This window comes from Pteronotus mesoamericanus, unplaced genomic scaffold (assembly GCF_021234165.1).
Source record: "Pteronotus mesoamericanus isolate MK-2021 breed Mesoamerican mustached bat unplaced genomic scaffold, CSHL_Meso_final scaffold_85, whole genome shotgun sequence".
Taxonomy (NCBI): domain Eukaryota; kingdom Metazoa; phylum Chordata; class Mammalia; order Chiroptera; family Mormoopidae; genus Pteronotus; species Pteronotus mesoamericanus.
This window is the reverse complement of record NW_026555329.1, coordinates 79,670,045-79,696,256: the sequence shown is the minus strand read 5'-3', so window position 1 is coordinate 79,696,256 and position 26,212 is coordinate 79,670,045. Positions and strand designations below refer to the sequence as shown.

The window sequence follows — 26,212 nt, the reverse complement described above, 5'->3', positions numbered from 1 at the left end:
CTGGTAGGAGGGGCGGGGTCGAGCGCTTTCACCCGCTGCGTGCCTCCACCGGGCTCTCCCTCTCTGCCCCGGCCCCGCAGACCCGCGCTCTGCAATCGAGTCCGTCCCTTGTTTGCGACACGCCCGCGCCGCTCTTGGTGTCAGGATCCGGGGAAAGAAGCAGGAGCCCCGCTCCGACGCTCAGTTCAGTGTGCATGTGACTTGATGGTGATATTCGGCAGTAGGGCACACGAGGCTTAGAGTGATATGTGCTTGTCTCGTGTAACAGGAGAGAAATCGCCCAGCGCACGCAACCACGCGGCCCTGCACGTCGTGGGCGCGTGACAAGTAACCCCGGGGTCTCTATGAGACATCATTCAACCCAACCCTTGCCTTGTCATGGGGGGAAACAGACACTTTGATGTTACGTTTCTAAATCGAGTGTCACTGCTCAGTTGGAGGCACGGTCCTGATGGCCAAGGAGTGTCTTCTCTTCCCAGAAACCTTCAGGAAGAATTTTCTCTTCTAACCGACCCTGATTGGAGGGAAGTGCTCCTTTGTGTCAATAAAACTCCTCGCACTGCCACCTCAAAGGGAGCCGGCGATGTCAGCTCCCACTGGCAGGATGCTCTCTGCAGCTGCTTAGAAACCGCCTCCGGGACAGGCGGTTGATACAAACAGAAGCTGAGCTCTCTGAGAGACTGCGTACAAACCTTACTGTTCAGCCGGTGGACCCAGTCCTAATTAATGTCCGCAGCTGCCTAGGAAGCATTTGCCACGGGCCCAGCTGCTGTTTAGCTCTCCACACAATAGAAACTGGTGACCGAGATTCTAGCAGTTTAACCACACCCTTTGTGTGCACTTTTTACAAAGGATACTTGCTGTCTCTAGACTTTGACTTGTTCATCTGCAAAAGAGTTGCATACATAACTTACTGGATTTTAGCAGGATCCTAATTGATTCTCTCGTCTATAGAAGCATTTGTAAAGGCACCCTACACAGAAGCCATGCATCCTAAAGCCATCAACTCTGAAGTCTCACTCATCTCTTTATTTTCTAGAGCCCCTAGCAAAAGCTGGTGGATTCGTGTTCTAGTCCCAGATGTGCCACTGGCTTCAAGTAGGAAAGTCACTGTCACTCTCTCGACCTGTTTCTTCCTCTACAGAATGAAAGGCTTCCTCCAGGTTGACATTTCATGACCAAGTTTATCTCAAGGGTAGAAAGGACGAAGCATAGCTGGGATCCTATTTCCATAAAGTAAAAAAGGGGGAGGCTATAGATGCATATCTGCAAATGCACAGAAAAAAACTTCTGGAACAACACCACCCTCCAATACCCTGCATGGAGTAAAGAGAAACATATGCAGGGTGGAGGGGGAGAAAGGAAGGACTTTCAGATTTAAAAATACATCTAAGCCCTGACCGGTGTGGATCTGCAGGACATCACTCAACAAAGGCGAAGGGTCGCTGGTTGGGGCACATGCCTGGAGTGTGGGTTCGGTCCCCAGTCAGGAAGTATATGAGAGGCAACTGATTAATGTTTTTCTCTCTCATCGAGGTTCCTCCCTCTTTCGCCCTCCCTTCCTCCCTCTCAAAAAACAATATAAATATATATGCTTTTTCTTTTATCTTCACCCAAGGATATGTTTTTTATTGATTTTCAGAGAGAGAGGAAAACATCAACGTGAGAAACATTGATCTGTTGCTTCCTACACACACTCCGACTGGGTATCAAACCTCTAACTTTGGTACATGCCCTGACCAGGAGTAGAACCTACAACCTGTTGGTGTACAGGACACTCCCACCCACTGAACCACTGGGCCAGGGCAGCCTGCATCGTTTAATTTTGACACGGTTATTTCCTACTTCTGTAATTGTAGAAGGAAAAAGAAAACAAAGCCCGAAGGGCAGCTCCTGTGAGCAGGGCGCTGACCCGTCCGACCCGGGCAGTTCCTCCTTCAAGGCCGCGGGTGGCATGAGCCCTGCTGGACGAGGGCTTGGGACCCACTGGGTCCCCTGCGGGACTCAGAAACATGAGCAATTTCACTCTCCTGCGGCTCTCAGCCCCTCGGCCCTCTCCTCACCGCCTCGACCCAAAAGCAGCCGGCAGCACGGCACTAGAGGATGCTCCACACCCGCCTTCCTCACACACAAGGCATGTCCACCAAAGGTGGTTTTCAGTCAGGACCCCTGGTCGGGTTCCCTCTCCCTCCTCCTTTTCTCCAATGCCGACCCCCGAGAGTAACCCCAGATGCCTGAGGACCTGTCTCCTGCTCCCTGACCATCACCCCAACATCTACTTACTTTCCTGATCCCCCCGCCCCCATAAAGCACTGCCCCCTTCCCTGGAAGCCCGGGGCTCCCTTAGACTGTTTAAGCGAGGCTTTCTTCACACAATGTCCCCAGACTCTGAAAGCTCATGTGCCATCAACTACACGGGCTTTTAAACGGCCCATAACCCCAGAAGCCAAAATGAAGCTTGAAGCTACCTGCTCCCTTCCTACACACGTGGACCCCCAGGCACCCCCTCCCATCTTTCATTATTTTTGTAGTTATGTATGTCCACCCCAGAGGTAGGCCCCCTAAGCGGAAGGATGGGGGCTTATCTTTGTAACGTCCCCATTTCCATCCCAGCATAAAAGCCAGTGGGCACTGAACACCCATCTTCACCAAAAGCAGCAGGGCCTTCCACGGCGGAGGTCAAAAGCGCAGGTTCCAGGAGCCAGCCAGACCTCTGGCAAGTACTGGTGACGTGACCCTGAGCACACGCGTTCCTCTGTCAAAGAAGAGTGCCTACCTCACAAGGATTACGTGAGATAATTTAGGAAAATGTCTGTGCAAGGCGCCACTCACAGTTTGTGACTATAACCATTGTGCACACCATGCCAAGTGTCAGTGACCTCTTGGGAAATCACTCAGACTGGCAGGAAAAGGGCCTATTGATTCCTGTCAGAAATAGGCCCTCCTATTTCTACAAGTCAACAGTGCTGGAAGCATCCGTAGTAATCGGTGTGGGGACTGTAGCAGACCAGCCAGGTGGGCACTACAAGGCAGAGCCAAATCGGAACTTCCCCCGATAACCGGCGCCCAGCGAGTCTGACTTGACCGCACAGAAGGCTGAACCCCCTAGAAAACTTGCCCCACTCGCTGGTCATGCCTGGCTGCCTGGCCTGCCCTGGGGAAGAACTGGAGGCAGGGACAGAGGGGCTCAAGTCGGGGGACCTGGCCTGTCACCAGGTCCCCCTTGCCACACAGCACCTTCCTCCCTTGGAGCGGAAGGTGCTTCTCCTCCCTCCTACGCTGCAGCAACCCGGCGGGGGCAGGGGAAGGACCACGTCTCAGCCGCCAGTTCTAAAACCAAATCTTTATTCTCTAGTTTGAAAAGAAGGGTAAGTGGCGGTTCTGTTTAGTTCCAGAAAACAGAACAAGGCCCAATAGGTAGAAATTATAGGAAAGCAGATTTCATTCATTATAAGGAAGAACCTCTAACAATTAGAATTGTCCTACAATAGAACAAGGGCGTCAGGCGGTGGGGACTCCCTGTCACCTACGTGTTCAGGCAAGGCTGGGCATCCAGACACTAGAAATGTTGAAGAGGAAACTCACCCCATCCCCCCACCAGCTGACCCATCATCAGTGGGGCCGTCCCTGCCAGCACGGGGTTGGGGGTGCTCTGGGAGGCGCGAGGAGGGCTGGGCTGTTCAGACAAAGCCTAGACACGGTCTGCCAGCCAGGTGATGCTCTAAGCACAGGGAGGGGGGTGGATAAAGCAAGTCTGACAGGCGGGGACCCCCCTGGGGCTGATCTTCAGAGAGGAAGGGGAAGCCACAAAGTAGACGGGTCTCTCTGAGTCTGGGTGCCAGTGCAGGGGCAGGCAGGAGGGACGGGCTGGGACAGCTCAGGGCAGCTCGGCGTCACCTCCCCAGGGCTGCCGAACAAGGCCAGCAGGTTCTCCCGGGTGTCCCCACTGGTCCACTTTACCTCCTGAGCGCTCTTCACTAAAGACTGTGCCACGCCTACTTCCAAAACCGAGCTGAAGGGGCTGGCTCAACACAGACAGCGACATTAAGGCGTTAACACCAGAGAAGGGTCATCCTGCCCACTGGTGGCTCCTCCAGCAGAGGACAGACACTAAGGGGTGGGTGCAGGTGCTATTGCTACTTTTCCAGGGCATAGGACAGTGAGGACAGAGCCTTAGCAACCACCCGCTGGAGGCTGGGTCCCGCACGCGCAGTGGTTCCCTGGCCTGGCGGGGAGGCCGACCTCCCTTTCTGGCAGGACCGCTCGCTCCCCGCCTCTACAGCCCCAGCTTTGCCGGCAGCAGTGCAGGCCCCCGGGGCCCCGCCACCCCACTCCCACTGAACAACACCCCTGCCCTCAGACATCATGCTTCTTCTGATGGGCCAGGAGCTTCTCCTCGTCGTCAAAGGTCTGGCCGCAGATGGCACAGCAGAAGGCGCCGTCCCGGATGTGGCTCTTGCGGTGGGTGATGAGGTTGGACTTCTGGCTGAAGCTCCTGTCACAGTCGGGGCAGGCGTAGGGGCGCTCGCCGGTGTGGATGCGCCGGTGAGACACCAGGTTGGACTTCTGGCTGAAGGCTTTGCCGCAGTCGGGGCAGACGTAGGGCTTCTCGCCGGTGTGGATGCGCCGGTGGGCGGCCAGGTACGGCTTGTGGCGGAAAGCCTTGCCACAGTCCGGGCAGACGAAGGGCCGCTCGGGCGCGTGGTCACGCCGGTGGGCTGCCAGGTGGCTGCCCTGGGAGAAGCGGCGCCCGCACTCCTCGCAGGCGAAGGGCCGCTCCCCCGAGTGGACCCGCGAGTGGGCCACCAGGTGGGTCTTCTTGGCGAAGTTCTTCCCACACTCAGGGCAGGCGAAGGGCCGCTCCCCCGTGTGCTGCCGCTGGTGGGCCCGCAGGAAGCGCTCCAGCCGGAAGCTCCTGCCACAGTCATCACAGCTGTAGAGAGAAGGGGGTGCTTCCGCCTGGTCCCGGGGGGCCTCCAGCAGAGGCTCAGAGGGAGGCTCCTGGGCAGGTCTCAGTGGGGCCTCTGGGGTGGGCTCTGCCAAGGGCTCCAGGGGGCCGGCTGGAAGCTGGGGGCTCCCTGAGCCAGGGGCACCCTGGGCAGACCCTTCGGATCGCTTGTGGATCTTGCTGTGCGACAGAAGGTTGGGTTTGTGGCGGAAGCGCCGCCCGCACTCGGTGCAGGGGTAGGGCTTCTCGCCAGTGTGGATGCGCCGGTGCGAGGTCAAGTAGGGCTTATTGGTGAAGCGCTTCCCACACTCGGGGCACTGGTGGGGCCGCTCGCCCGTGTGCACGCGGCGGTGGGCGATCAGGTTGGGTTTGTGCCGGAAGCGCTTGCCACAGCAGGCACACTGGAAGGGCCGGTCAACGGCATCTCCGCCGGGCCGGGGGGCGGTCACGGCGGGGCGGCCCCTGGGCCGAGGCCCAAGCGCCTTGGCTGCCGCCTCCTCCAGGGCCTCGGCTACGTGAACCCGCTTGTGAGCAACCAGCTGGTCCCACTGGGCAAAGCTCCTGCCGCAGTTGCCACATATGAAGGGCCGGGCCTCAGGAGCCGGGGGGTGGCACCTCCGCACGTGCGCTCGAAGCTGCTTTTGTCGCCAGAAGCGTCTCTCACACTCCGGGCAAGCGATGGGCCGCCTGGCAGCCGAGTGGGCCCGCAGATGCAGAACCAGGGCCACCCAGCCTCGGAAGCCCTGCCCACAGAGGTGGCAGGCGAAGCCCAGGTCTGGGGTGGCGGCGGCGTGCACCTGGCAGTGCAGTGCCAAGAAGGGGGCGTGCCGGAAGCGACGGCTGCATTCTGGGCAAGCCAGGGGCAGCCGGGCCTGGCAGTGCCGGGCGTGAAGCCACAGGGCCACCCATCCCGGGAAGTGCCTTTGACAGTGGGCACAGCGACGGACCCGACCTGGAGCTTGGCTGCCTGGCTGGGCCACCGAGGTGCCTTGTAACCTCAGCCCGCGGGGCTCCTTCTCCAGGGTCTGGGGCGACTCCTGGGAGGGCCCAGAAAGGAGCTGGGGCTGGGCCGGGCCCACGGCCAGGGGGCCCCGGCAGCGACGTTCCAGCATCGGTCCTTCCTCTGCTGCGGGTGGAAAAGCACAGTCACGCTAGAGGTCCACTCGCCCTGCCCCCGGTCCTCCCGCCACCCCCAGCCCGAGGGAGCTCGCCCCTCTGGACTGCTAGAGCCCTCAAATCTAGGCTACTCTTCTCTGTTGGTTCAACCTTGGGCTTCTAGACACACATTTCAAGTGCATTTGCCGTGAGTCCTTGCGGACCCTGACACTTCTTGGAATGCCCGCCCCCCCCCGCCCCGCCCCGGCGGCCACGTGCCTGGCACGGCGAACGCTCCAGCACTGGCCGCACAAGCGTCCCTGCCTCCCCAGGAATCACACCCCCTCTCCCCGCGGGGCTGCAGGCCGTCTCCAAGCGCGGCCCTGCTGCCCTCCCCGCCCCTGCAGTTGCCTGTCGCCACGCCTGGGTTTCACGGCAACTCTGGGAGGCTGGGGGCGCAAACACTAAGCTCCCTGTGTGACAGATGAAGCCACCGTGAGGCATAAAAGGTGGCAGGCCTCGCTCGAGGGGACAGAGTAAACCAGCAGCAGGACCAGGACTAGGGGACAGGTCTTCTAAACTCCCAGGCCAGTGTTCCTTCCCTGAAACGCCTGGGTGTGCGAAGCTCCCGCAGGAACTTCTACAGCCCTTTGTCCCTGTTCTCTTCTCTCTGGCACAGCCTGCAGCACGGGGGGCTCTTGTGCCCTGCCATCTCTTTCCCCCTCTCAGGGTAGAAGCCGGGAGAGCCAGTGAGACCAGCCCCGCGGGGAACAGGCGGGGAGCTGGCTGCTACTCCCAGCACGAGGCCAGGCCACTGCCTGTCCAGACTGTGCCCACGTTCTGCCTGCCTGCCCCTCTCCACCCACACACGATTAGGACATCGCAGGAAGGAAAGCTCTCCCAGACCCAGGAACACTCACAGCCTGCTATGCTTGGGGGCCCAGGGCCCTGGTGCTGCTGCCTCCCTGGGGGTGAAAGGGATTACTGGGGCAGGAGTAGGGGCGGGAGGAAGAGATTAGGTCTCCGTCCCCTGCCTCGCCCTGCCCCGACCCCGCCGGCGGCTGCCCCACATTCTGCAACTCCCAAGCACCAGGGAGCCCCGATTCCTGCAGGAGGGCCTCCTGTACCCCTTAAAGTGTGTGGGAGAGGGGCGGTTAGACTCCTAAGGGACTCACACTCCCTTCTCAAAAGCTCCAGGCGCAGCCTCCTAAGTTCCCCAGAGTCTGCGCTCCCCTGAGGAGCAGAGCCATGACTCATGCCCAACAGCCAGGCTGAGCGCAGGGAAGGCTCCGGGCCTTGAGAACCGGATCCTTCCCCCACAGGCGCCCGCCTTCCTTCCCCAGGACGGGAGGCCCGAGCACTGAGGCTGTGGGAACCCGACAAAGAAGGCCAGACTCTACCCTGGAGACTGTGGAGCTGGAGACGAGGTTTTTTCCAGCTCCTGCTGGGGAAGCTCCTGGGGAGACTTCTGCGGCTGTAGCGCCTGCTCCGGCCCAAACTCTGGTGGCCCCCAGATGTCAGAGAAAACTGCAGGAGTAAAGACACCCCTACCCCCATGGCAGAGCTCAGGCCTCCGGCTGCGGGGAGGCCAGCCTTACCTGCGGGGAGGGGAGAGAAAACAAGCGTGAGGCTCCGTGCTCCTCCAGGGCAGTCATCTTTGTGTCCTGGCCAGCCACAACCCCCTCCCCCATCCGAGCCCCACACCCGACCGGCAGAGTGACCTTAATGGACAGTACATTAATAAATAAATGCGCCCCCTGCACCAAGAAAGCACACATCTGCGTTTAGGGGTCACTCCCTCCACTGGTAAGGTCACAGCACAAATTCTTCACGCTGATGGCCAAAGGCCGGACTGTGGCAGCAACTCTGGAATCCCTGCTGGCTCCCCTCCCCCCACCCTCCTCCCAACAGGAATTCCAGGCCCGTTTCCCAGGGGGCTGCGCAGGCGAGCTAATGTGACCAGGACTGGGTCCGAAACCCCTTGCGCGTCCTGGAGGGTGAAGGGCCGTGGAGACCCCCACACCCCCCTTTTGTATTCGCGCCTGTCCCTCGTCCACGTTCGTGGAGGCACTGCTCCGCGCTCCGGGAGTGGGCCCTTTCAGGTCCCCGCGGAGCGCACCTCGCGGAGCCTGTGCGCAGGTGCGCGGGTGCGCGGGCTCGCCCCCCACTCCGGTCGGCATGTGCCCCCCACACAGGGAGCGCACGGTCACGCGCCCGGCAGGTAGGGCCGCCCCTGCCACGGGCCCGCGTGGAACCCCGCGCCCTGCCCGGGACGAACCTCTCCGGCGGGGGTCGCGGAGGCGCGTGGCGCGTCCATGAGGCCGCAAAGCCGGTGCCGGCAGCCGCGCTCCCCACCCCGCCGCAGCGACAGCAGCAGGTTCGAGTTCACCACTGCCAGGCCCGTGCCCAGCCCCCCCGCCGGTTCCCAGCGCCACGTGACTACAGGAGCTGCCGAGGGTCAGTCGCGGGCTCCGGCCGCAGTCGCGGCCGGAGGGCGGGGCGGGGCGGGCAGCGGAGACGGCGGAGCGGGGTGCCTAGCCATCCCCAGAGCCCCCTCGCGGGCCGGGCTGGGGGAAACCGCCGGAGCCCGACTCCGTTGCCATGGCGACCGCAGCCCGGCTCTTCCGGGACAGGCCCGGCTCAAGTTTCCCGACCCTTTGTCCCTACGGAGGACGGAGGACGCGCGTCCCTGGGCGACCGCGTGGCCAGACTTGTCACTCCGCCAGACCCGGCCTCGTCGGCTCCCTCAAGACTGCAAGCCCGCCTGAGCCTTCTGAGAGGGCGCTCCCGCTCTCGGGCCGCCCAGGGCCGCGCCCTCCACTCTTCGGCCACCTTGACCTTGGCCGCGCCGCGGAATCTAGGTGCCGCGTGCGGGATCTAAGCCGCGCTGACATCCATCGGCCGGGGGCGGCGCGTCGGCCCGAGAGTCTGGCTTCTGGTTTGTTCAGAAGTGGAGACAGAAAAGACCCACCCCATCGCGTGAACTTTGAAAAGGGAATACCCTCTATTCCAGAAATTATCCAAAAGTGGAGTTCCAGCGTCCGTGGCCGCCGGGCGTGGGGCTGTTCTTGCTCGGGGGCATTTCGGTTGAAAACGCGCAGCAGCCCGTTGGCCAGTGCGGAGGCAGGTGCGAGCCTGCGCCGGTGACTCACCCATTAGCAGGTGGCCTTGGCTTTCCAAACGAAACATTTCCTGGGTTTTCCAGGCGAGTACAGTTTCATGTACTTTTCTGCTTTCCAACAAAGGCCACTTTTTTTTTTAATTGTACAAATATTGTAGAAACTTTTTAAATCTGTTCCATAAATAGGAAATAAAATATAAAAATCTTTCATACTTTTACCTCCTAGAGTGAATTGCATTTAACATTTTGCTATGTGTTCTCCGATGTCGTTTCTATGCTCATCTATGCATAGTGGACATAATTGGGATAATACCTTGCAAAGATGTATTCTGCCCTTTTCACTTAACACTACTGTGAACTTTCCCCCATTGCTTAGATATCATAACATGATTCGTAACAGCAGCATAAATGCACTAGTAAGTTACTCAAATTTTTCTCTTTTTCTACATCATTATAGCGTCATCTTTCATGTCTCCAGAAACCCTCTATGAAGATGCCCGAGTATTGTTCAGAGGCAGCCCTTTATCTGCAAGAGGGAAAATTTCATCCAGCTCTGGCAGATAGACTGCCCCAGACCCCCCTCATACATCCAGCAAATGTTTCATCGGCGTCCGCCCTCTGTGGCCGCTCCAGGTGCTGGCTTGAGGCCGAGCCAGGCAGAAGTGGCCCGCGCTGTTTTTCCACGATGCCTTAAGACCCCGGCTTAGCAATGGCAATAATACCCCTTCGCCTAGTCCTTAGTGTGAAATAAAACCAAATGCTTGTTGACAATTTCTGAGTGGATGGCTGTTGAAAAGCCGGAGGAGACTAGGGAGCAGAGGGAAGGGAGGACAACTTGGCCGTCACAGAACTTACTTGACTGGGAACTCCTGTGGCAGACAGCATCCTGAAGGTAGGGCTGGGGACTCACCGAGCTCCTTCCGTGTGGGCCTGGGCTGTGCCACAAGGAGGCAGGAAGCACGCACCACACTCACCGTGATGGAGGCCACATCTGCCGGAAGGGACTCACACTGGCACAGTTACTTCTATCCCATGAGCCCTCTTGGCACCGGGGCCTGGAGAGACAGCGGCCAAGGCCGACCCTGAGCAAGGCCCCCACGGCCCACGGCTAGCATCTCAGGTGAGAGCACCCTTGCTAGGTCATGTGGAAACTCTTCAGGAAAAAATCAGTCGCTCCTCCTGCTGCAGTTCTAAAAATATCCTTAAAGGCACAACACACGCATGGTGCCTGGCAAGGACAGAGGCTGTAACAGCAGCCCGAGACTGGGATCCAATGTCACCTCTAACTCTGCAGTCCCCGGACACTTGGCTGCTGCATATCTGTTTCGGGGAGTTCGTTTTTCTAAAAGAAAAAGAACGGAGTTGGTGAGAAGGAAACCAGGGAGAGATCTCAGATTTCCCGTGCGGGCATCAGGGCTTGGGCGCACCAGGGCTGCGAGGCCCTGCTCAGCACCGCTCGCCTCTCCCAGCAGCCACCGCTCCCTGGCCCCCACGCAGCCGCCGGGGAGCCCGGTCTCCGGAACCAGACTGACCGTTTAAACATAGATCAGGTGGCTTACGGCACATTCCGAAGCCATCGCAAACCACTGCCACAGCCTCTTAGGCTCTGGACTGACCGCGCCTGCCTCTCCAGCTCCGGGCCACCCGGGAACCTGCTGGACGCTCCGCCCCAGCCACAGCAGCCCCTGCTGCTCTGTCTGCCTAGGGTGCTCTTCCTCCGGAGCTTTATAGGGGCGATCTTCCCCTTCGCTCAAGTTGGAGCCCAAGTGTCCTCTCCTCAGAGCCCGTTTCCCGAGGGGCCTCGGCACTTTCCAGCTGTATGTGCATCTACTCATTCCCGTGGCTGCTGTGACAAATGTCCACAAACGTGGTCCCTTCCGACAACACACACATGTTCCTTTGCAGTTCGGAGGCCAGGTGTCCAGAATCAGTGTCCCTGGGCCGAAATCAAGGTGCTGGCAGGCCCTGTTCGCTCCAGAGGCTCTAACGGAGACCGTTTGCCCGCCTTTTCCAGCCCCGAGAGCTGCATTCATGGGTGCCGTGGCGCCCTTCCTCCCCCTTCAAAGCCAGCCGCGCAGCATGCTCGCGCCCGTGGTCACGCTGCCTTCTGTCTCTGCTGTGGTCCAATCTCCTGCTGCCTCCCTCTTATCAGGACGCGTGTGATTACATCCAGGGGCCACCTGGGGAATCCGGGACAGTTACAAGGGCAAATACAAAGTAAAAGGGAGAGACAGGTTTTCATTCTCCCTGGTGCCAAAGGGGAGATACCTTCCCCACAACCTCTACCCTGTGCTTGGAAAACCTGTCGCTGTGAATTTTCCTCCATCTCTTTGAGATGTGTGTATAAAGAAGCCCCTTGCCAGCTTTACAACCCAGGACTGTCTCTCGAGGGCCTGGGAGCCATCCCTTTGAAGGGAATCATCAAGGGAGGCAGGGCCCTGGCTCCCAGGCCCCGTGGGAGGGCGGAGCCTCACCCCCGGGGACACCTGGCTCCAAGCTGCAAAACCACCTCCTGCCATAAAGATATGAGAGGTGTGTTTTCCTCTGGATAAAGGCAGTTAACAAACACAGGTGGCCACCCCGGCTGCCAGGTGAATTTAGGACACACTCTGTGTGCAACATGGTCAAGTCCTCTGGCCCGAGCACTAGTGACGGCTTATCTCGAGCCTGTGTGTGGAATGGGCCGCGCCCGCAGGGCTGCGTAACCGGGGCGACCTCCTTCTGCCTTTGCGACCTCTCGGTGGACTGCCTGTCGTGTGCGTGTCTTTCTGGTGCGGGGCTCACTCAGTAAGGACGCGGGCCTCTTCGCCGCCGCCTTTGCGGGGAGCCTTCCTGCGTTGGCAGGAGGTTCTGTTTTTTCATTCTATTTCCCCAGAGGAATCCCTGCACTCCGAAATTCTTAGCTTAATCACATCTGCAGTCCCCGTTGCCGTATCAGGTGACAGTCGCAGGTTCTTCATAGTGCTTACCGCCTACTTCACATCATTTAGGTACTTACTCACTTAGATGGTTTTTGTCTAGTTACCTACCACGACATGTCACACGAAGGTGGGGACTTGTCCTGTCTCTTGAATCACCCCATAGCCAGCCCCTCGAATGGTGTCGGGCCCGCCGCAGGTCCTCGGCAAGTGTTTGTGGGCCAAATGAATGAGGAAATGTAAGAGCTCAACCCTTGGTTGAGCGAATCCGGTTAGATCACCGCGAGCTGCCTAAGCAGCAGCCTGAGCGGCCTGTTTTCCGGAAAACCACACTCTCTCCCTCGGCTGCTGCTTCCCGAGCAGGTGTTGGGAGCCCAGCAGAACTTTTAGCAGAAGAAAATACCACTTTTTCTTATAGAAAAATGCAAACCAGTCTGTGAGTGACGTACAGGACAAGGAACTCAAAGGAAAACTTGCGTTTATAATGCTCTCACTGGAAGGACCTTTGTGGGAGGCGGCACCTTAAGCGCCTTCCCTTCCCTGGAGCGTGATTCCCGAACAACTGGCCTGCGAACAGCTGGCACGCAGGACCCTTCAGGGAGCGCGTGGCCCCTCGGGCGGCGGAGCGCACCTTACTCCCGGGCCCTCGCGTGTACTGCCCCGGCGTGATTTGATCTCAGGACCAGACGTTGCCAGAAAACACTGGAATAATCATCTCGGTGTCTCAACCAGGAGAGAAAGTACTTGACTTCATCTAGAAACCTGCATTGCTACCCTTTCGGGATCAAATCCCATCTGTCATTACCAGGCTTTGTCATTTTCTGCTCCAGACTGGGATTAGATGGAACCTCCTTCAGCTTAATTCAAAAGACAAACCTAGAGGCCAGTGTGTGTCCGCTCTTGGTTAAAAAGCCACGAAAAGCCAAGCTTAGTTTGGACACACAAGGACCTTCTAAACAGGATCCCCAACGTCTTTGCCGTTTAACAGGAGCAGGTATATTTTCAAGTGTTTTGTTTCCTGTGAGTGGCATGTGTTACTGTTTGCGAAAGCCACCTGGGCACGTTCGCCACCAACAAAGACGCTGCCTCTCCCCCGGGCTGAGTCCTGCCCAGACTCCTCTCCAGTAAAAGCACTCGGGGACTTGGAGGAATCAGAATGTCAACCCGGCTTCCACTCGGTGCCTTTTAACAGGTTCTAAGACCAAACCTGGACCACAGATCATTTTGGTACCTTCAGAGTTGGCCAGCAAAGTCTGTGTTCTCAGTGCTGGTTTGCCTTCACTGTCTTAAAACAGGAATTCCCTCTTCCTGGGATTTAAGATTCATTTTGTGTATCAGAAATTACAACAAGATAGCATGTTGACTACATAGGAACAGTCTATTAAATTACTACATTCAACAAATTATTAATACTAAATAAATTAAGTTTTTTAAAAACTTGGACAGTATTTCATGTCATAGCATCTAAAGTGCCCTCAGTGCTGCCCTGGCCAGTGTGGCTCAGCTGGTTAGAGCGTCATCCCTTAAACTGAAAGGCTGCATGTTCAGTTCCCAGTCAAAGCACACACCTAGGCTGCGGGTTCAATCCCTGGTCGGGGTGTGTGCAAGAGACAACCAACTGATGTGTCTCTCCCACATCAGCGATTCTCTCCTTCTCGCCCTCCCTTCACCCCTCTCTAAAATCAGTGTGTCCTCGAGTGAGAATTTAAAAAAATAAAAATAAGCTGCCCTCAGTGGCTCCCCCCGCTGGCTGAGACGTCCTCATTATCTGAGCCTGTGCTGGTTTTCAGTCCTAACAAACATGCATCTAGGATATAAAACCGTTGCAACATATTGGCATGATTCATGGGTCAGATGGAGTTAAGGGAAGTTCTCGGGGTTAAACCAGGAATCAAAAAGCGATCACAAGCGACCACAACTATGTAAGAAAAATAATTCCACAGCATTGTAATTTGAAAAAAAAAGGGGGAGGCGGGGAACTCTTAAGTTTCAAGGACCTTTCTCCTGCTCACCACCTCCATCTAGTGGTAGGTCCTTGAGGGAGGTTTGATGAGGTCCACCGCAGACTTTCAGCTTGGGTGTTTGCCTCCTGGTCTCTTTGATTTGGGAAAATATTTTTCACTCCTGAAAGTAAGTTTTTAAATGTACTTAATTCTTTTTTAAAATATATTTGATTGATTATGTTATTACAGTTGTCCCGTATTTTTCTCCCCTTTATCCCGCTTCTCCCTGCACCCCCTCTTCAGCACCCCTCCGCCCAGTTCATGTCCATGGGTTGTACATGTAAGGTCTTCGGCTCTTCCATTTCCTATACTGTTCTCAACCTCCCCTTCTTCTTATTCCCTGTACCTTTTCCCTCATTTTCCCCTCCCCACTCCCCGCTGATTACCCTACCTGTGATCTCCATTTCTGTGATTCTGTTCCTGTTCTAGTTATTTGCTTAGTTTGTTTTTGTTTTTTTAGGTTCAGTTGTTGATAGTTGTGAGTTTGTTGTCATTTTGCTGTTCATAGTGTTGATTTTTTTTCTTAGATAAGTCCCTTTAACATTTCATATAATAAGGGCTTGGTGATGATGAACTCCTTTAACTTGACCTTATCTGGGAAGCACTTTACCTGCCCTTCCATTCTAAATGATAGTTTTGCTGGATAGAGTCATCTTGGATGTAGGTGCTTGCTTTTCATGACTTTGAATACTTCTTTCCAGCCCCTTCTTGCCTGTAAGGTTTCTTTTGAGAAATCAGCTGATAGTCTTATGGGAACTCCTTTGTAGGTAACTGTCTCCTTTTCTCTTGCTGCTTTGAAGATTTTCTCCTTTTCTTTAATCTTGGGTAATGTAATTATGACCTGCCTTGGTGTGTGCTTCCTTGGATCCAACTTCTTTGGGACTCTCTGAGCTTCCTGGACTTGCATATCTAGTTCCTTCACCAGCCTGGGGAAGTTTTCCTTCATTAATTTTTCAAGTAAGTTTTCAATTTCTTGCTCTTCCTATTCTTCTTCTGGCACCCTTATCATGCGGACGTTGGAATTTAAAGTTGTTCTAGAGGTTCCTAAGCCTCTCCTCATTTTTCTGAATTCTTGTTTCTTCATTCTGTTCTGGTTGAATATTTGTCTCCTTGTTTTGTTCCAAATCATCGATTTCCCAGTTTCCTTCCCTTCATTGTTACTTCCCTGTCTATTTTTCTTTATTTCACTTTGTGTAGCCCTCACTTCTTCCTTTATTTTGCGACCATACTCAACCATTTCTGTGAGCATCCGATGTTTTGAACTCTGCATCTGATTGGTGAGTTATCACCTCGTCGCTCAGTTCTTTTTCTCAAGCTTTGATCTGTTCTTTCATTTGGGCCATATTTCTTTGTCTCGGCGCACTTGTTATGTTGGGAGGGGTGGAGCCTTAGGTATTCTCTAGCGCGGGGCTACCCAGGTCGCTGCGTTGTGATGCGGTGTGTGGCAGAGGGCTCGGAGAGGGAACTATGCTGCCTGCTCAACTCTCACCCTGCTTTCAGTTACCTCCCCTGCTTCCCACAAGCGGATTCTGCCCTTTCAGGTGCTGCCCTGGTGCTGATCCCTGGGTGGGTGGGTTTGTGTATGTTCTAGGGCCCCCTGGTTCTCTGCAAAGGACTCTCCTATGAGGCCGGGCATTACTCCCGCCACCGCAACCCCTACAGGTTTTTACATCCAGGGGTTTTGAGGCTTTAGTTTCCTGCGCTGGAACCCTGGGTTGTGTGGTCTGTGTCGCTCCCCAGCTGTTCCTCCCAGTTTATCTGCACGTAAATGTGGGACCGCCGGTCCACCAGCCGCTGCCTTGTCGGCATCCTCACTGCCCCAGCTGCATCTCCACCCCTCCTACTGATCTGGGTGCATGTTTCTTCTTTAACACCTCGGTTGTTGGACTTCCCTACAGTTCTATTTTCTGGCAGTTCTGGTTGTTTTTTGTTTTTAAATTGGTTATCTTTGTTTTGGTAGTGGGAGGAAGAAAAGCATATCTGCCTACACCTCCATCTTGGCCAGAAGTCCCTAAATGTGCAAGTTGCTTTGATTGGTTTGCTGAATTTCCTTGAAAGAGTAAATACAAGGTTTAAAACGTTAATGGTATGTTATTGTTAAGGCACATCTACTGACTAAAACCCAAGTTCCAGTTCCTGCCACACTTAAAACATTAAAAATGGCATCTTGATTTCTTCGCTTTTTTGAAGATAAATGGATAAAATTTATATGTTTATTCTCAATAAGACCATTTTGGGGCTGAGTGTTAGTCAATTTAACCTTGTTCTTCTGCTCACAAGGCACCTGATTATTGTGTCACATGGATGAAAACCTGGCTTTTCAAATAATCAGGTTGAGTGCAGAGCTCCGGGTTTTGGGGAAAGATTTTGTGTGTGTGTGTGTGTGTGTGTGTGTGTGTAAGTTTGCCAGGGCGGCCATTACAAAGGAGCACACACTGGGTGGCTTCAACAACAGGAATCTATTCTCTTACGGTTCTGGAGGCCACAAGTCTGAGATAGAGGTGTTAGTAGGGCTGGTTCTTCTGAGGCCGCTCTCCTTGGCTGCTAGTGGGTGGGGTTCTCTCCCTGGGACCACTCATGGTCTTCCCTCTGTGTCCAAATCTCTTCTTATAAGGATACCAGTCACATTGGTTTGGGACCCATCCAGAGGACCTCATTTTACCTTAATTGCCTCTTTCAAGTCCCAGTTCCAAATATAGTCACGTTCAGAGGTTCTGGGGGGTTAGGTTTCAACATATGAGGTTTTCTTTCTAAGTAACTCACAGATTCTGGCTAAACACAGGTGATTACACATATGTGTTTATCATATCAGAACAGTGATTGAAGTAAATGCACTAATCAGGTGGTAGTTATAGAACAGGCTGTACGAAGAGACTCATCAGAAAGTCGCATATTAAAAGTTTCCTTATAAGTATTTTATAGGCAACAGCAGTTGCAGTTCCTGCTTAAGCAAGGAACGGCCCTGACCACAGGAAGCTGGACGAGCATCGGCGACTCGTGTGAGAACAGCAGGGACATTGCCGCACGTCCTGGCCCGAGGCCTGAGTGGGACCGCAGATGGGGCTGCATCATGACACACGCAGGAGACGATACCAAAATCCCCCGGGAGCAGAGCCGAGAGACTGCCTGTCCCCAGAAATCCCCTCTTCCCGCGCTTCCCTTGTATAAACTAGCCAGGACGCCTGAGAGGCGGGGATGGGCTTTGAGACAAGGGTCCCCCATCTTCCAGGTGGCCGGCACCTGAATAAATCACTCTCCTTTACATCAGCACCTGCCTCTCGGGCACTGGCTTTCGGAAGTGGCAGGCAGCCAGACCTGCGTTTGGTTACAATGCGTTTATCCCAACTTCCTTCCAAAGCTCTGTTAAAAGGACAGTGGAAAGAAGGAGAAGCTTCAGATTCACAAGGAGAAAGAAGATGGCAGAGGAGACAACAGAGGATGAGACACATAACATGTTTTACAAAACGGTGTCAAAGTCACGTGGTAACCGACTGCACAGGGTTCCTCTCCGGGGCGCAGCTGATCTGAACCCTGAGGAGGCCCTGGATGGGAAGGCACCGGTGCCGGGGACCCAGGGATGGGGCGGGGGACATGTGAGGAAGCGCCCAGCCCTCCACCATGCTGGAGGCTGGTGGAAGGGCAACAGCCCAAATGAAAGCAGGAGGGTCCAGTCACCATCCCTGAGCTAATACGGCTCACAGCCTGTGACCCCACTTGGCACCCAGAACCCCAGCGGCCACTTTCCATATAATTTCCTCACTTCCTCCTCACAACAACCCCTTAGGTCGGGTTTCTGATCCCACCCTGCAGAGAGGGAAGCAGGGGTTTTAGGGGTTGAAGTTCAAGGAGATCCTCTATTTCTCGTCATTAGGACGCAGTGAAATGGTCACCCTGGTTACTGGCACACAGAGTCCCAGAGCTGCTACAGACTTGCTCAGATGCGCAGGAGCTGCACAAACATCGGGGCGCTTTCCCTGACTCCCCACGGGCCCTGTGAGCTCCACCACGCCGTCCTGCCGGGCTCCCAACACCCCATGAGAGACCCTTGACTCTCCTGCCACTAAGAATGGGACATATAGGCTCAAGATTGGACTTGTATGCTGGTGGGAGAGGTTGTGGACACCAGAGTCAGCTCAGAAGAAGATGCCTTCCGCCTGAGTGTGGCTTCAGGACGCACTCAGAAGAGCGAGGGACCGCCTCCTCTGGGTTTCATCTGGTTCGAGGACATCTGTGTTTCTGGGAAGAAGGTCCGGAAATGAATGTCTCAGGGACTTGTCATCCCAGGGGCCTAAGAAAGGGGCAGCCCTACCTGGAGGCCGGGTCGGGGGCAGGGCAGTCCCATAGCCCGAGGAGAAGAGAGAGGAGTCCTGGCTGAGACCTCCCAGAGCTTGGGCTCCGAGGCCCCCCGGACACCCTGCTCTCCGGCCTCCGCCTGGAAGAGCGGCCAGGGTCAGGGTCAGGGTCAGGGTCAGGGTCGGGCGGCAAGAGGAGGGGCGGCGGGAGGGTGGGACGGGAAGGAAAGCCTCGGGAGGGCCTGGGGCTGGGGAGGCCGGTCCTAACGGGGTGGGGAGGAGCCTGGGGCGGTGCTGGGCCCTGGAGGGAGCCCAGGAGGTGGGGGTGGGAGGAGATGGGGCCAACCAAAGGAGGGAGGGCGGCGCGGGGTGGGGGGGCCGGGACCAGGAAGAGGCTGACAGCCTGGCGAAACTGCCGCGGGGAGGTTAGGAGAGACCCCAAGGCACCGGAGAGGTGAGGAGGGTCGGTGGGCTTGGGGTGGGGGGCGGCATGGAGAGGAGAGGAGGGGGCGGGCAGAGACGGTCGCTCCAAGGGCCGACCTGGCCCACTTGTCCAGGAGCCCTTGCTCCAACGCAGCACGCCGGGGCGGGGGAGGGGTGGCGGGGGAGGCCCAGAACCAGCGGCAAGGCAGGGAGGGTCTGCCCGAGGAGGCTGGCCAAGGGTGGGACCAGGTGAGAGCCCCTTTCTCTGGTTCAGGAGTAGGGCCCCTGGCAACAGGCGGCTGCAGCGCAGGGAGGGTTAAGCATCCTCCTCGGTCCCCACCCTGCTCTGGCACCTCCAAGTGTTTACATCCTTCCAGAAACATTCAGCCTCCTTCCTATGCCCCAGTGTCTTCCCTGCAGTGACTGGTGGTGCGGGGATGAGGGCTGGAGTGGGCCTGGGAGCCAGCAGAGCCCAGGGAGGGAGGGGAAGCAGAGAGGAGCTCGAGGGGCAATGGGGCAGTGGGGTAGGACTGCGGGCCAGCGAAGGCGGGGAGGGACAGAGGGGGCGACAGGAGGGCCTCCCTGGCTGCAGGCCGGGGACAGAAGCCGACTGACTCAGCATCGACCGGGCCAGGGCCACCGCCCCCCCCCCCCCCCCGCCCCGCGCCCCGCGCAGTGGGAGGCAGGACAGGGAGGGTGAGGGACGGGGGATAGGGGAATACCGGGGGATTTCTGGGAAGGGCCGCATCCTGTCCCTCCGCCTCTGCGCAGAGCCCTGCTAGGCATGGCCCCTGAGTGCCGGGCCAGGGGGTCGGTGGCCGCGGCGAGGCGTTGAGGATCACACGCGTGCTTTGCAGGAGCGGGCGACTGAGGTGAAGTCATGTGGCGGCTGCTGACCCTTCTAGCCCTGGGGCTGGGCGCCGTGGGCTTGGGCAGGGCCGAGCTCTCGCAGGCCCAGCAGCAGGGCCTGCGGGTGGCCCTGGAGGAGTTCCACAAGCACCCGCGCGTGCAGTGGGCCTTCCAGAAGACCAGTGTGGACAGCGCCACAGACACGGTGAGCAGCGCGACCCGCGGGAGGGAGGGGTCCAGCCCGCACCCTGAGAGACCTGCACGTTCCCAGGAAGCAGGCGCAACGGTGCTTGGGCTCTGAAAGCGTGCAGCAATCCGGAGAAAGGCCACCATCCAGGCCACCAACTCGGATGTGCTGTTTCACTGTGGGGAGGAGGGACAGGTCACATCCAGAATTGCTCTGCCTGCTCAGCTGGCTGCTGGCCTTCCTCTGTCTGTCTGTCGGCAGCACTTCCCGGCGGGGACCTTCGTGAGGCTGGAATTCAAGCTCCAGCAGACCGACTGCTCCAAGAAGGACTGGAGGAAAGCTGAGTGCAAGGTCAAGCCCACCGGGGTGAGCGGAGGCGCGAGGGTGTGCTGGCTCGGGGGCAGGCGTGCGTCACTGGGTTTAGCTTGAGATGCAGCAAGAAGGCCTGAGGCTGGAGACCTCCCTGTGGAGCCCGCGGTGGTGACAGTGTGGGTCGCCGGAGCCTGGACGGGCGGGAGGAAGAGGGGGACTACTGGGACGGAGTTCGCCTTCATCCCAGCTCCTCTCCCGGGCTTTGCGTCACGGGCGGAAGCCCCCGTGGAAGGCGCGGCATGGGGTGGTCCGGCCCCAGCCTGGTGAAGTCTGTCTTCAGCCAGTCTTCGAGTGGAGACAGCCCAGCCTAGGCTGATCCCTAACAGGCCTTGACTGTGATCCCACCCCCGTGGGGGCGACGCCGGCCCCGGGGGAGATCCCTGGGCTTGGGGGGGACCATGCTCGGGGTTCTGGCCCCGGCTCTGCCCGCGCTCGCCCTGTGGCTTTTCGGGTTCTCCGACGCCTGAGTTCCCAGCCCCCGTTACGGGAGGGACTAGGGGACGCCCATGGCCTTCCAGACTTCTGTGCCAGATCCTTGTGCCCAAGTTCAGCCTTGGAAGAAAATGCAACTAGATATGCTAAATGGCAGCACGGTGGGCCAGGTGGCGGTCGGGTGGGGGACCCCGTCTGAGGAGGCTTCCGGCCTACATGCTCACACAGATGCGCGTGCTCACTGGAGTTTAGAAAACTGCACAATGGTTTGATTAATTCCCCAGCCCGGGGTGGGCCGCCCATGGAACCAGCTGGCCAGCACGACCCTCGCCCCTTTGCTCAAGGGCCTGCAGGGTCTAGGCCCCCTGGGAGGCAGCCCGCAGCCCGCAGCCCCCCTTTCCCAGGCCCCCCTCACCCCTTTCCTCTCCTGGCCCCGTGCCCCTCTCCCCAGAGGAAGCGGACATGCCTGGCCTGCATCAAGCTGGACTCGGAGTCTAAAGTCCTGGGCCGGATGGTCCACTGCCCCATGGAGATGCAGGTTCAACGGGTACGAGCGGGCAGAGGAGGACGCAGGGAGGCTGGGGAAGAGGCTGGTGGGATGAAGACAGGCTGGGCCTATGGAGGGGTTGAGAGGCAGAGGCCTGGATGGAGGAGGAGGAGGAGGGACAAGGAGTGGAGGGTGAAGAGGAGTTAAGGAGGAGGGGTGAGGGTGAGGAGGGGGCAAGAAAGATGGGGCGGGGCCAGGAGAGGGGAAGTGGGGGGGCGCGAGGAGAGGGGAAGTGGGGAAGCGGGGCTGGGCCGGCGCCCTCGGCTGAGCATGCCTGCGCCGGCAGGAGTCCAAGGAGCACCAGGAGGCGCAGTGCAGCAGGGTGGCGAGGGCTGGCGAGGACCCCCACAGCTACTACTTCCCAGGGCAGTTTGCCTTCCTCAAGTCCTCGCACCCCAACTGAGGCCCTGACTGGTAGGTGGCCAGGAGGGCGGAAGGACAGTGGCACTGGGACAGCCCTGAGGGGGGTTTGGGAGGGAGGCGTGGCTGGTGCCGGGCGGCAGGAAGAGGGAGGGCAGGGGCTCGGGAGCCTGGGAGAGCTGGGACCAGGACCAGAGCCGCCTCCCTCACGCCCAGGCCTTGTCTTTGTCCTTTCTTCCAGAACCCCATCCCGCTTTCTGGACAGCTGCGGGAGGTAACCAGAGGGCGCCGGCCCTCCCCTCCCTGCGCCCTGGAGGATGGCCCTGCGATCCCCGAGCTAATAAAGTGCTCTTGGAGCCGTGTTCGCCCCTGGCTTTGCGCGCCCCCCGCCGCTGACGGGCAGGGGCCACGAGTGGGGAAAGGCTGGGGAACGTGTGCCAGGGGAAGCAACACCCTAGGGGGAGCAGGACACCCAGGACAGGCCAGAGGTGGCGGGGACCCCGTCCTGCTTTCAGGAGCTCACGCCCACGTGAAATGACAGGCGATGATGCAAACTAAGACAGAAATCTTTAATAGGCATTAGCGTGGGTGAAGGCTGCCAGGGAGGGCTCCGGGGCGGTACGGGCCTGGGGGCCGGGGCAGGGGGTCGTCCGGACAGGCGGGCCTGGAAGCGGGGTGAATGCCGGCTTCCACACTCCATGTGATGTTTACATCCTCTTCCGTGGCCCCTGGGATGGGAGGCAGGCCGTCCCTGTTTTTGCCACCTTTAACCTGAGGGAGTAGCAAGGTTCCTTCCACTAAGTCTCAGGCCCCAGGAGCCAGGAGTGGCCGGCGAAGGCCTGGGGCCTCCTCCCCGGCCCCCGGTGCCAGCCGCTCGTGGAGGGCCCTCACGCCTGCCCGAGGCAGGCACGGGGGCGGCACGTCCCTGAAGAACATACAGTAGAATTGTCTTGAGGTAGGAGTGGGGCAGGGGGGCGTCTGCTCTCAGGAAAGGGGATAAAGAAGTAGCCCAGTTTGCAGGGACAGCGACCAGCACGATGAAACCATGAAGACAAGTGCAGAGTCAGGAGCGGAGATGTGGGCACCCAGGCCCCACTATGCCGGCCCCACGGCCATGTGCCAGGTCGTCCCGGGCCAGGGGCACGTTCAGAAGACAAAGGACGAGGCTGTACCCGCAGAGCGCAGAGCCTGCTCCGCCTGAGCCAGGCTGTCCTCAGCCTGGCGGTCCAGGTCACGGCACTCCTGCAGGGTGTCCTGGAACTGCCGGCAGGCCTCCTCCAGGATGGAGCTGCTCCGGGGTGGCCGGGACTCCCAGTACCCGGGGCCCACCCAGGGCCGGGCCTCGGGGATGCTGGGGCCTGGGCTGGGGCTGGGCCGCAAGGAGCTGTCCAGGTCGCGGCACAGCTGGTAGAATTCGCTGCCGCGCCCAGTCACACGCTCACCGTCGATGACCTTCAGGCCCGGCAGCAGCTCTCGGGCCACAGCCGGGTAGGACGGGCTGGCACAGAGCGGGTTGCTGAGCCGAGCCAAAGGGTCCCGGAGCCGAAGGTACTCCAGGCCGCGCAGCCCGCTCAGACACTGTAGCTGGCTTGGGGTGGCCAGCAGGTTGCCGGCGGCATTGAGACTCTGCAGGTTCTCGCAGGAGGCCAGCGGCTCCAGCCCCGTCAGCCGATTGTCGGCCACATTGAGGACGGCCAACTGGCGCAGGGAGGCCAGGGGGCCCAGCTGGGTGAGCGCGTTGCCCGACAGGTCCAGCCACTCGAGGCCCAGGCACTCGCCCAGGCAGCCCAGGTCCGCCAGCCCCGAGCCCCGCAGCCTCAGCAGCAGGATGGACTCCAAGGCGAACTCCCCCGAGCGCGACTTGAGCAGCTGGGGCGTGATGCGCACCCCCTCGGCCTCTCCTGGCTTCTCACCCTGAGGCTCCATGAGACGCAGACAGAGCAGGTGGCCTGGGCCTCGACAGTCTGTCACAGGGACACAGGCACCACTGGGGTCAGCCGGCTGTTCAACCCAAAAAAGGCGCTATCAACCCTGACTGCGCCAGTGCCAGACGCCTGTTTCCAACACCCCCGCTCAGAGGCCAGCAGGTCCCTAAGGAGAGACAATTAAACAGTAAGCAGACCTCTCCTGAACTCCTCTGTGACCCCGAAGCAGGTGACAGCAGCAGGCGCTACCCAGCCTCTACCCACCACCAGGGCCAGAAACCCAGGTGGCCCGGCAAGACCTGGGAACCCCAGGTCAAGAGGCTGGGGAACAAAAGCCCCCCCCCCACCCCAGGCAGGCGGGCGGCCCAGCCCCCGCTGGGAGGACTAGCCCCGGCTTGCACGCCTCCGGCTGGTATTTCCAGCGCCTCCTGTTTTCCAGATCTGCCCGGGGAAAAACCCCATAACTTTCCTTTTCCCGTAACCTCTCAGGATCTCTCCTTATATCATTTTGAGGGTTTGGTTTTTTTGTTTGTTTGTTTGTTTTCCAATTTCTGAGTAGGTAACAGGTCACCAGCCTCACCCCAGTCCCCTTTGTCCCCTCCCTGGGAGAGCCTTGCATACACAGCCACAAACGGGAGCACCTGAGCCTGGCTTCATCCTCCTGAAAATGTTCTTGACGCAATTCTTAAAAATGTTACAGTAAATTCAAAATAGTTTCTAGATCACGTGGGCCAATGTGTAGCCTCTGGTCCTCTGGAGGACCAGCCTCCAGTCCCAGACGAGGAAACAGATGGGAGGCAGGCAGGGACAGGGACGCCTGGGGCTGAGAGGCAGCACTGCCGGCCCCCGCTTCCCAGGCCGCTGCGCCCCATCACCCCACCGCACCAGTCCAAATGAGCTCTTCCTCTGCTGCCAACAGAACAGCACCAGCCGCTGTTCCAGCCGCAAACGTGACATCACGCCCAAAGCAAGGGGGCTGGAGAGGTGGGGGCCGTCCCCCAGGGAGGGGCGCCAGAAAGACAGGGGAGGGCCTTTCTAGTCACCAGTGACTGCGGGGCGGCAGGAGCCCAGGTGCCAGGGCAGGACAAGCATGAGGCGGGCAGCCCGGGGGAAGGACGCTGCCGCCCACAGAGGGGTCAAGGTTCTCAGCAGAGAGGAAAACAAGAAGGGATCTCTGCTCCAAGTGGCAGCTTCCCAACTCCGCAGACTCTGGTCAGACCCAGGCCGGGCAGGGTGACGCCTGCGAAGACTATGGGACCATTCACTCCTGTGGACACAGCCTGGGACCCTAGAGTGTCCGCGTTCCCAAGCCCACATTCCCATGATCAAGACCACTTTGTATTTCCCCCACTCCCAGGAAACCAGGCCCAAAGCTCCTCCCCCACCCCTCGCCAGGAGCCTGCGGAGGCTGCTCACAGAGCTGACCACCACCCCCGACCCCCGTCTCTGGGAAGGGGGTCCCTTTGCTTCTATCTAGCTCCCCTCTGGTCCGCAACACTCCAGCAAGTTCTCATTTTGACCTCATTTCTTCCCAAAAGGGACTGGAGGTATCTACTAAGCAGTCTGTTTCACTCACTGCAAATGGCATCTGCTGGGCTTGGTCAGTAGGGTGTAAGGCCACCCCCCGTGCATCTGGTGAAAACTACCTGGCCCAGAAAGTGGGCACTTGAGGGACACTAGACACCTGCCACATAGGCACCAGCGAGACACGGACCCCACTGCAGGCGTGGAGCAATGCCGAGGAGGCAGGGCCCAGCACAACGTGCAGGGATCTGGCCCTGAGACTGGACGCTGGGGCTCCCGTCGCAAACACTCAGGACACAGGTGCGACAGCCTGGGCGGCCGGGCGGCCTCCCGTCTGAGGTGACCACGGGGCACCGGGCCTGGGAGACAGCTGACATTCTTGGCTGAAGGGATCTAGACATGACCTGCAGAGGTGCCTGGTGCGAGTGTGTGGCACAGCGGGCCAGCCATTTTGGGGACAAAGACCTCTTTCGTTATTGGTAGGTCTCTCTGCAAGAAAATGCATATCCTCCCAGACACGCACTATTTGAGGGTGAAAGTGGTCACTGTTCAAGTGGCACACAGCGGAGAGGCCAAGGGTGGACGTTGGGAGCAGCCTTCATGAGGCTGAACCAGGACACGGCCGAGCAGCCAAGGGGAGAAATCATGACTCTCGAGGAGAGAACCACCAAGACTGTGTTCCAATGCCCCGCTGGGCTCCGGGGTGCTCTTGGGTGGAGGTAAGGCCACAGCAGCCCACGAGGGTTAGGGCATGGTGCCCCGAGACGCTGGGTGACTGCTTAGACGGACACGGTGGCTGCAAAGGGGAGGACAGATCAAGGGGAGCGGGCAGAGCCAGGCAGAGATGGAGAGAACTATGCGCTGCTGGCCTTAAAGCTGGAGGAACGCTTTTTGCGGAAGAGGGAACAGTGGAGCCGAAAGATCACGCTGAGGCCAACATCGGGCTTCCCGAGCTCCCAGGTCCGGCGCCCTCCAGCTGCCGTCCCATGGACGACGACACCTGCTGTTCCCCGGTCCCATCTTACACATACCTGCGCGCCTTGCCCAGGCCGGCCCCGTGTAAGCCCGCCTGCCGCAAGGCACAGGCTGGCAGCAGGCTCTGCCAGGGAGAGGGGGGAGGGCAGCTCCTCCTCACCCCCAGGTCAACATTCCTCTGAATAACAGGAATCTCCCAGTTCTGTTATGCAAATGAGCCAAGAGGCTCTCGGGCCCATGT

At 58.5% G+C, this 26,212-nt stretch overlaps 3 protein-coding genes across 4 annotated transcripts; 1 reads left to right on the top strand and 2 right to left on the bottom strand.

The window, feature by feature from the left end:
- Window positions 1–3,353: 3,353 nt before the first annotated feature.
- On the bottom strand, window positions 3,354–10,823 carry REPIN1 (replication initiator 1). Of its 2 annotated transcripts, XM_054563836.1 has the most exons (4): window positions 10,697–10,823; window positions 10,020–10,506; window positions 7,444–7,641; window positions 3,354–6,074 (listed from the first exon to the last, which is right to left on the bottom strand). In XM_054563836.1, exons 3-4 carry the CDS (start codon window positions 7,598–7,600, stop codon window positions 4,357–4,359), a joined length of 1,875 nt encoding a protein of 624 aa, XP_054419811.1. In that variant the 5' UTR covers window positions 7,601–7,641; window positions 10,020–10,506; window positions 10,697–10,823; the 3' UTR covers window positions 3,354–4,356. The 2 variants fall into 2 exon arrangements, with proteins under 2 accessions (XP_054419811.1, XP_054419810.1); XM_054563835.1 differs by lacking the exons at window positions 10,020–10,506; window positions 10,697–10,823 and adding an exon at window positions 8,322–8,433.
- A 7,925-nt stretch (window positions 10,824–18,748) lies between these two features.
- RARRES2 (retinoic acid receptor responder 2) lies at window positions 18,749–21,915 on the top strand. Its single transcript, XM_054564662.1, has 6 exons — window positions 18,749–18,831; window positions 19,658–19,854; window positions 20,098–20,202; window positions 21,092–21,187; window positions 21,474–21,601; window positions 21,789–21,915. Exons 2-5 carry the CDS (start codon window positions 19,681–19,683, stop codon window positions 21,588–21,590), a joined length of 492 nt encoding a protein of 163 aa, XP_054420637.1. The 5' UTR covers window positions 18,749–18,831; window positions 19,658–19,680; the 3' UTR covers window positions 21,591–21,601; window positions 21,789–21,915.
- A 280-nt stretch (window positions 21,916–22,195) lies between these two features.
- On the bottom strand, window positions 22,196–24,309 carry LRRC61 (leucine rich repeat containing 61). Its single transcript, XM_054563821.1, has 2 exons — window positions 24,114–24,309; window positions 22,196–23,638 (listed from the first exon to the last, which is right to left on the bottom strand). The coding sequence occupies exon 2, from the start codon at window positions 23,471–23,473 to the stop codon at window positions 22,694–22,696; it is 780 nt and encodes a 259-aa protein (XP_054419796.1). The 5' UTR covers window positions 23,474–23,638; window positions 24,114–24,309; the 3' UTR covers window positions 22,196–22,693.
- Between the last annotated feature and the right edge of the window lie 1,903 nt (window positions 24,310–26,212).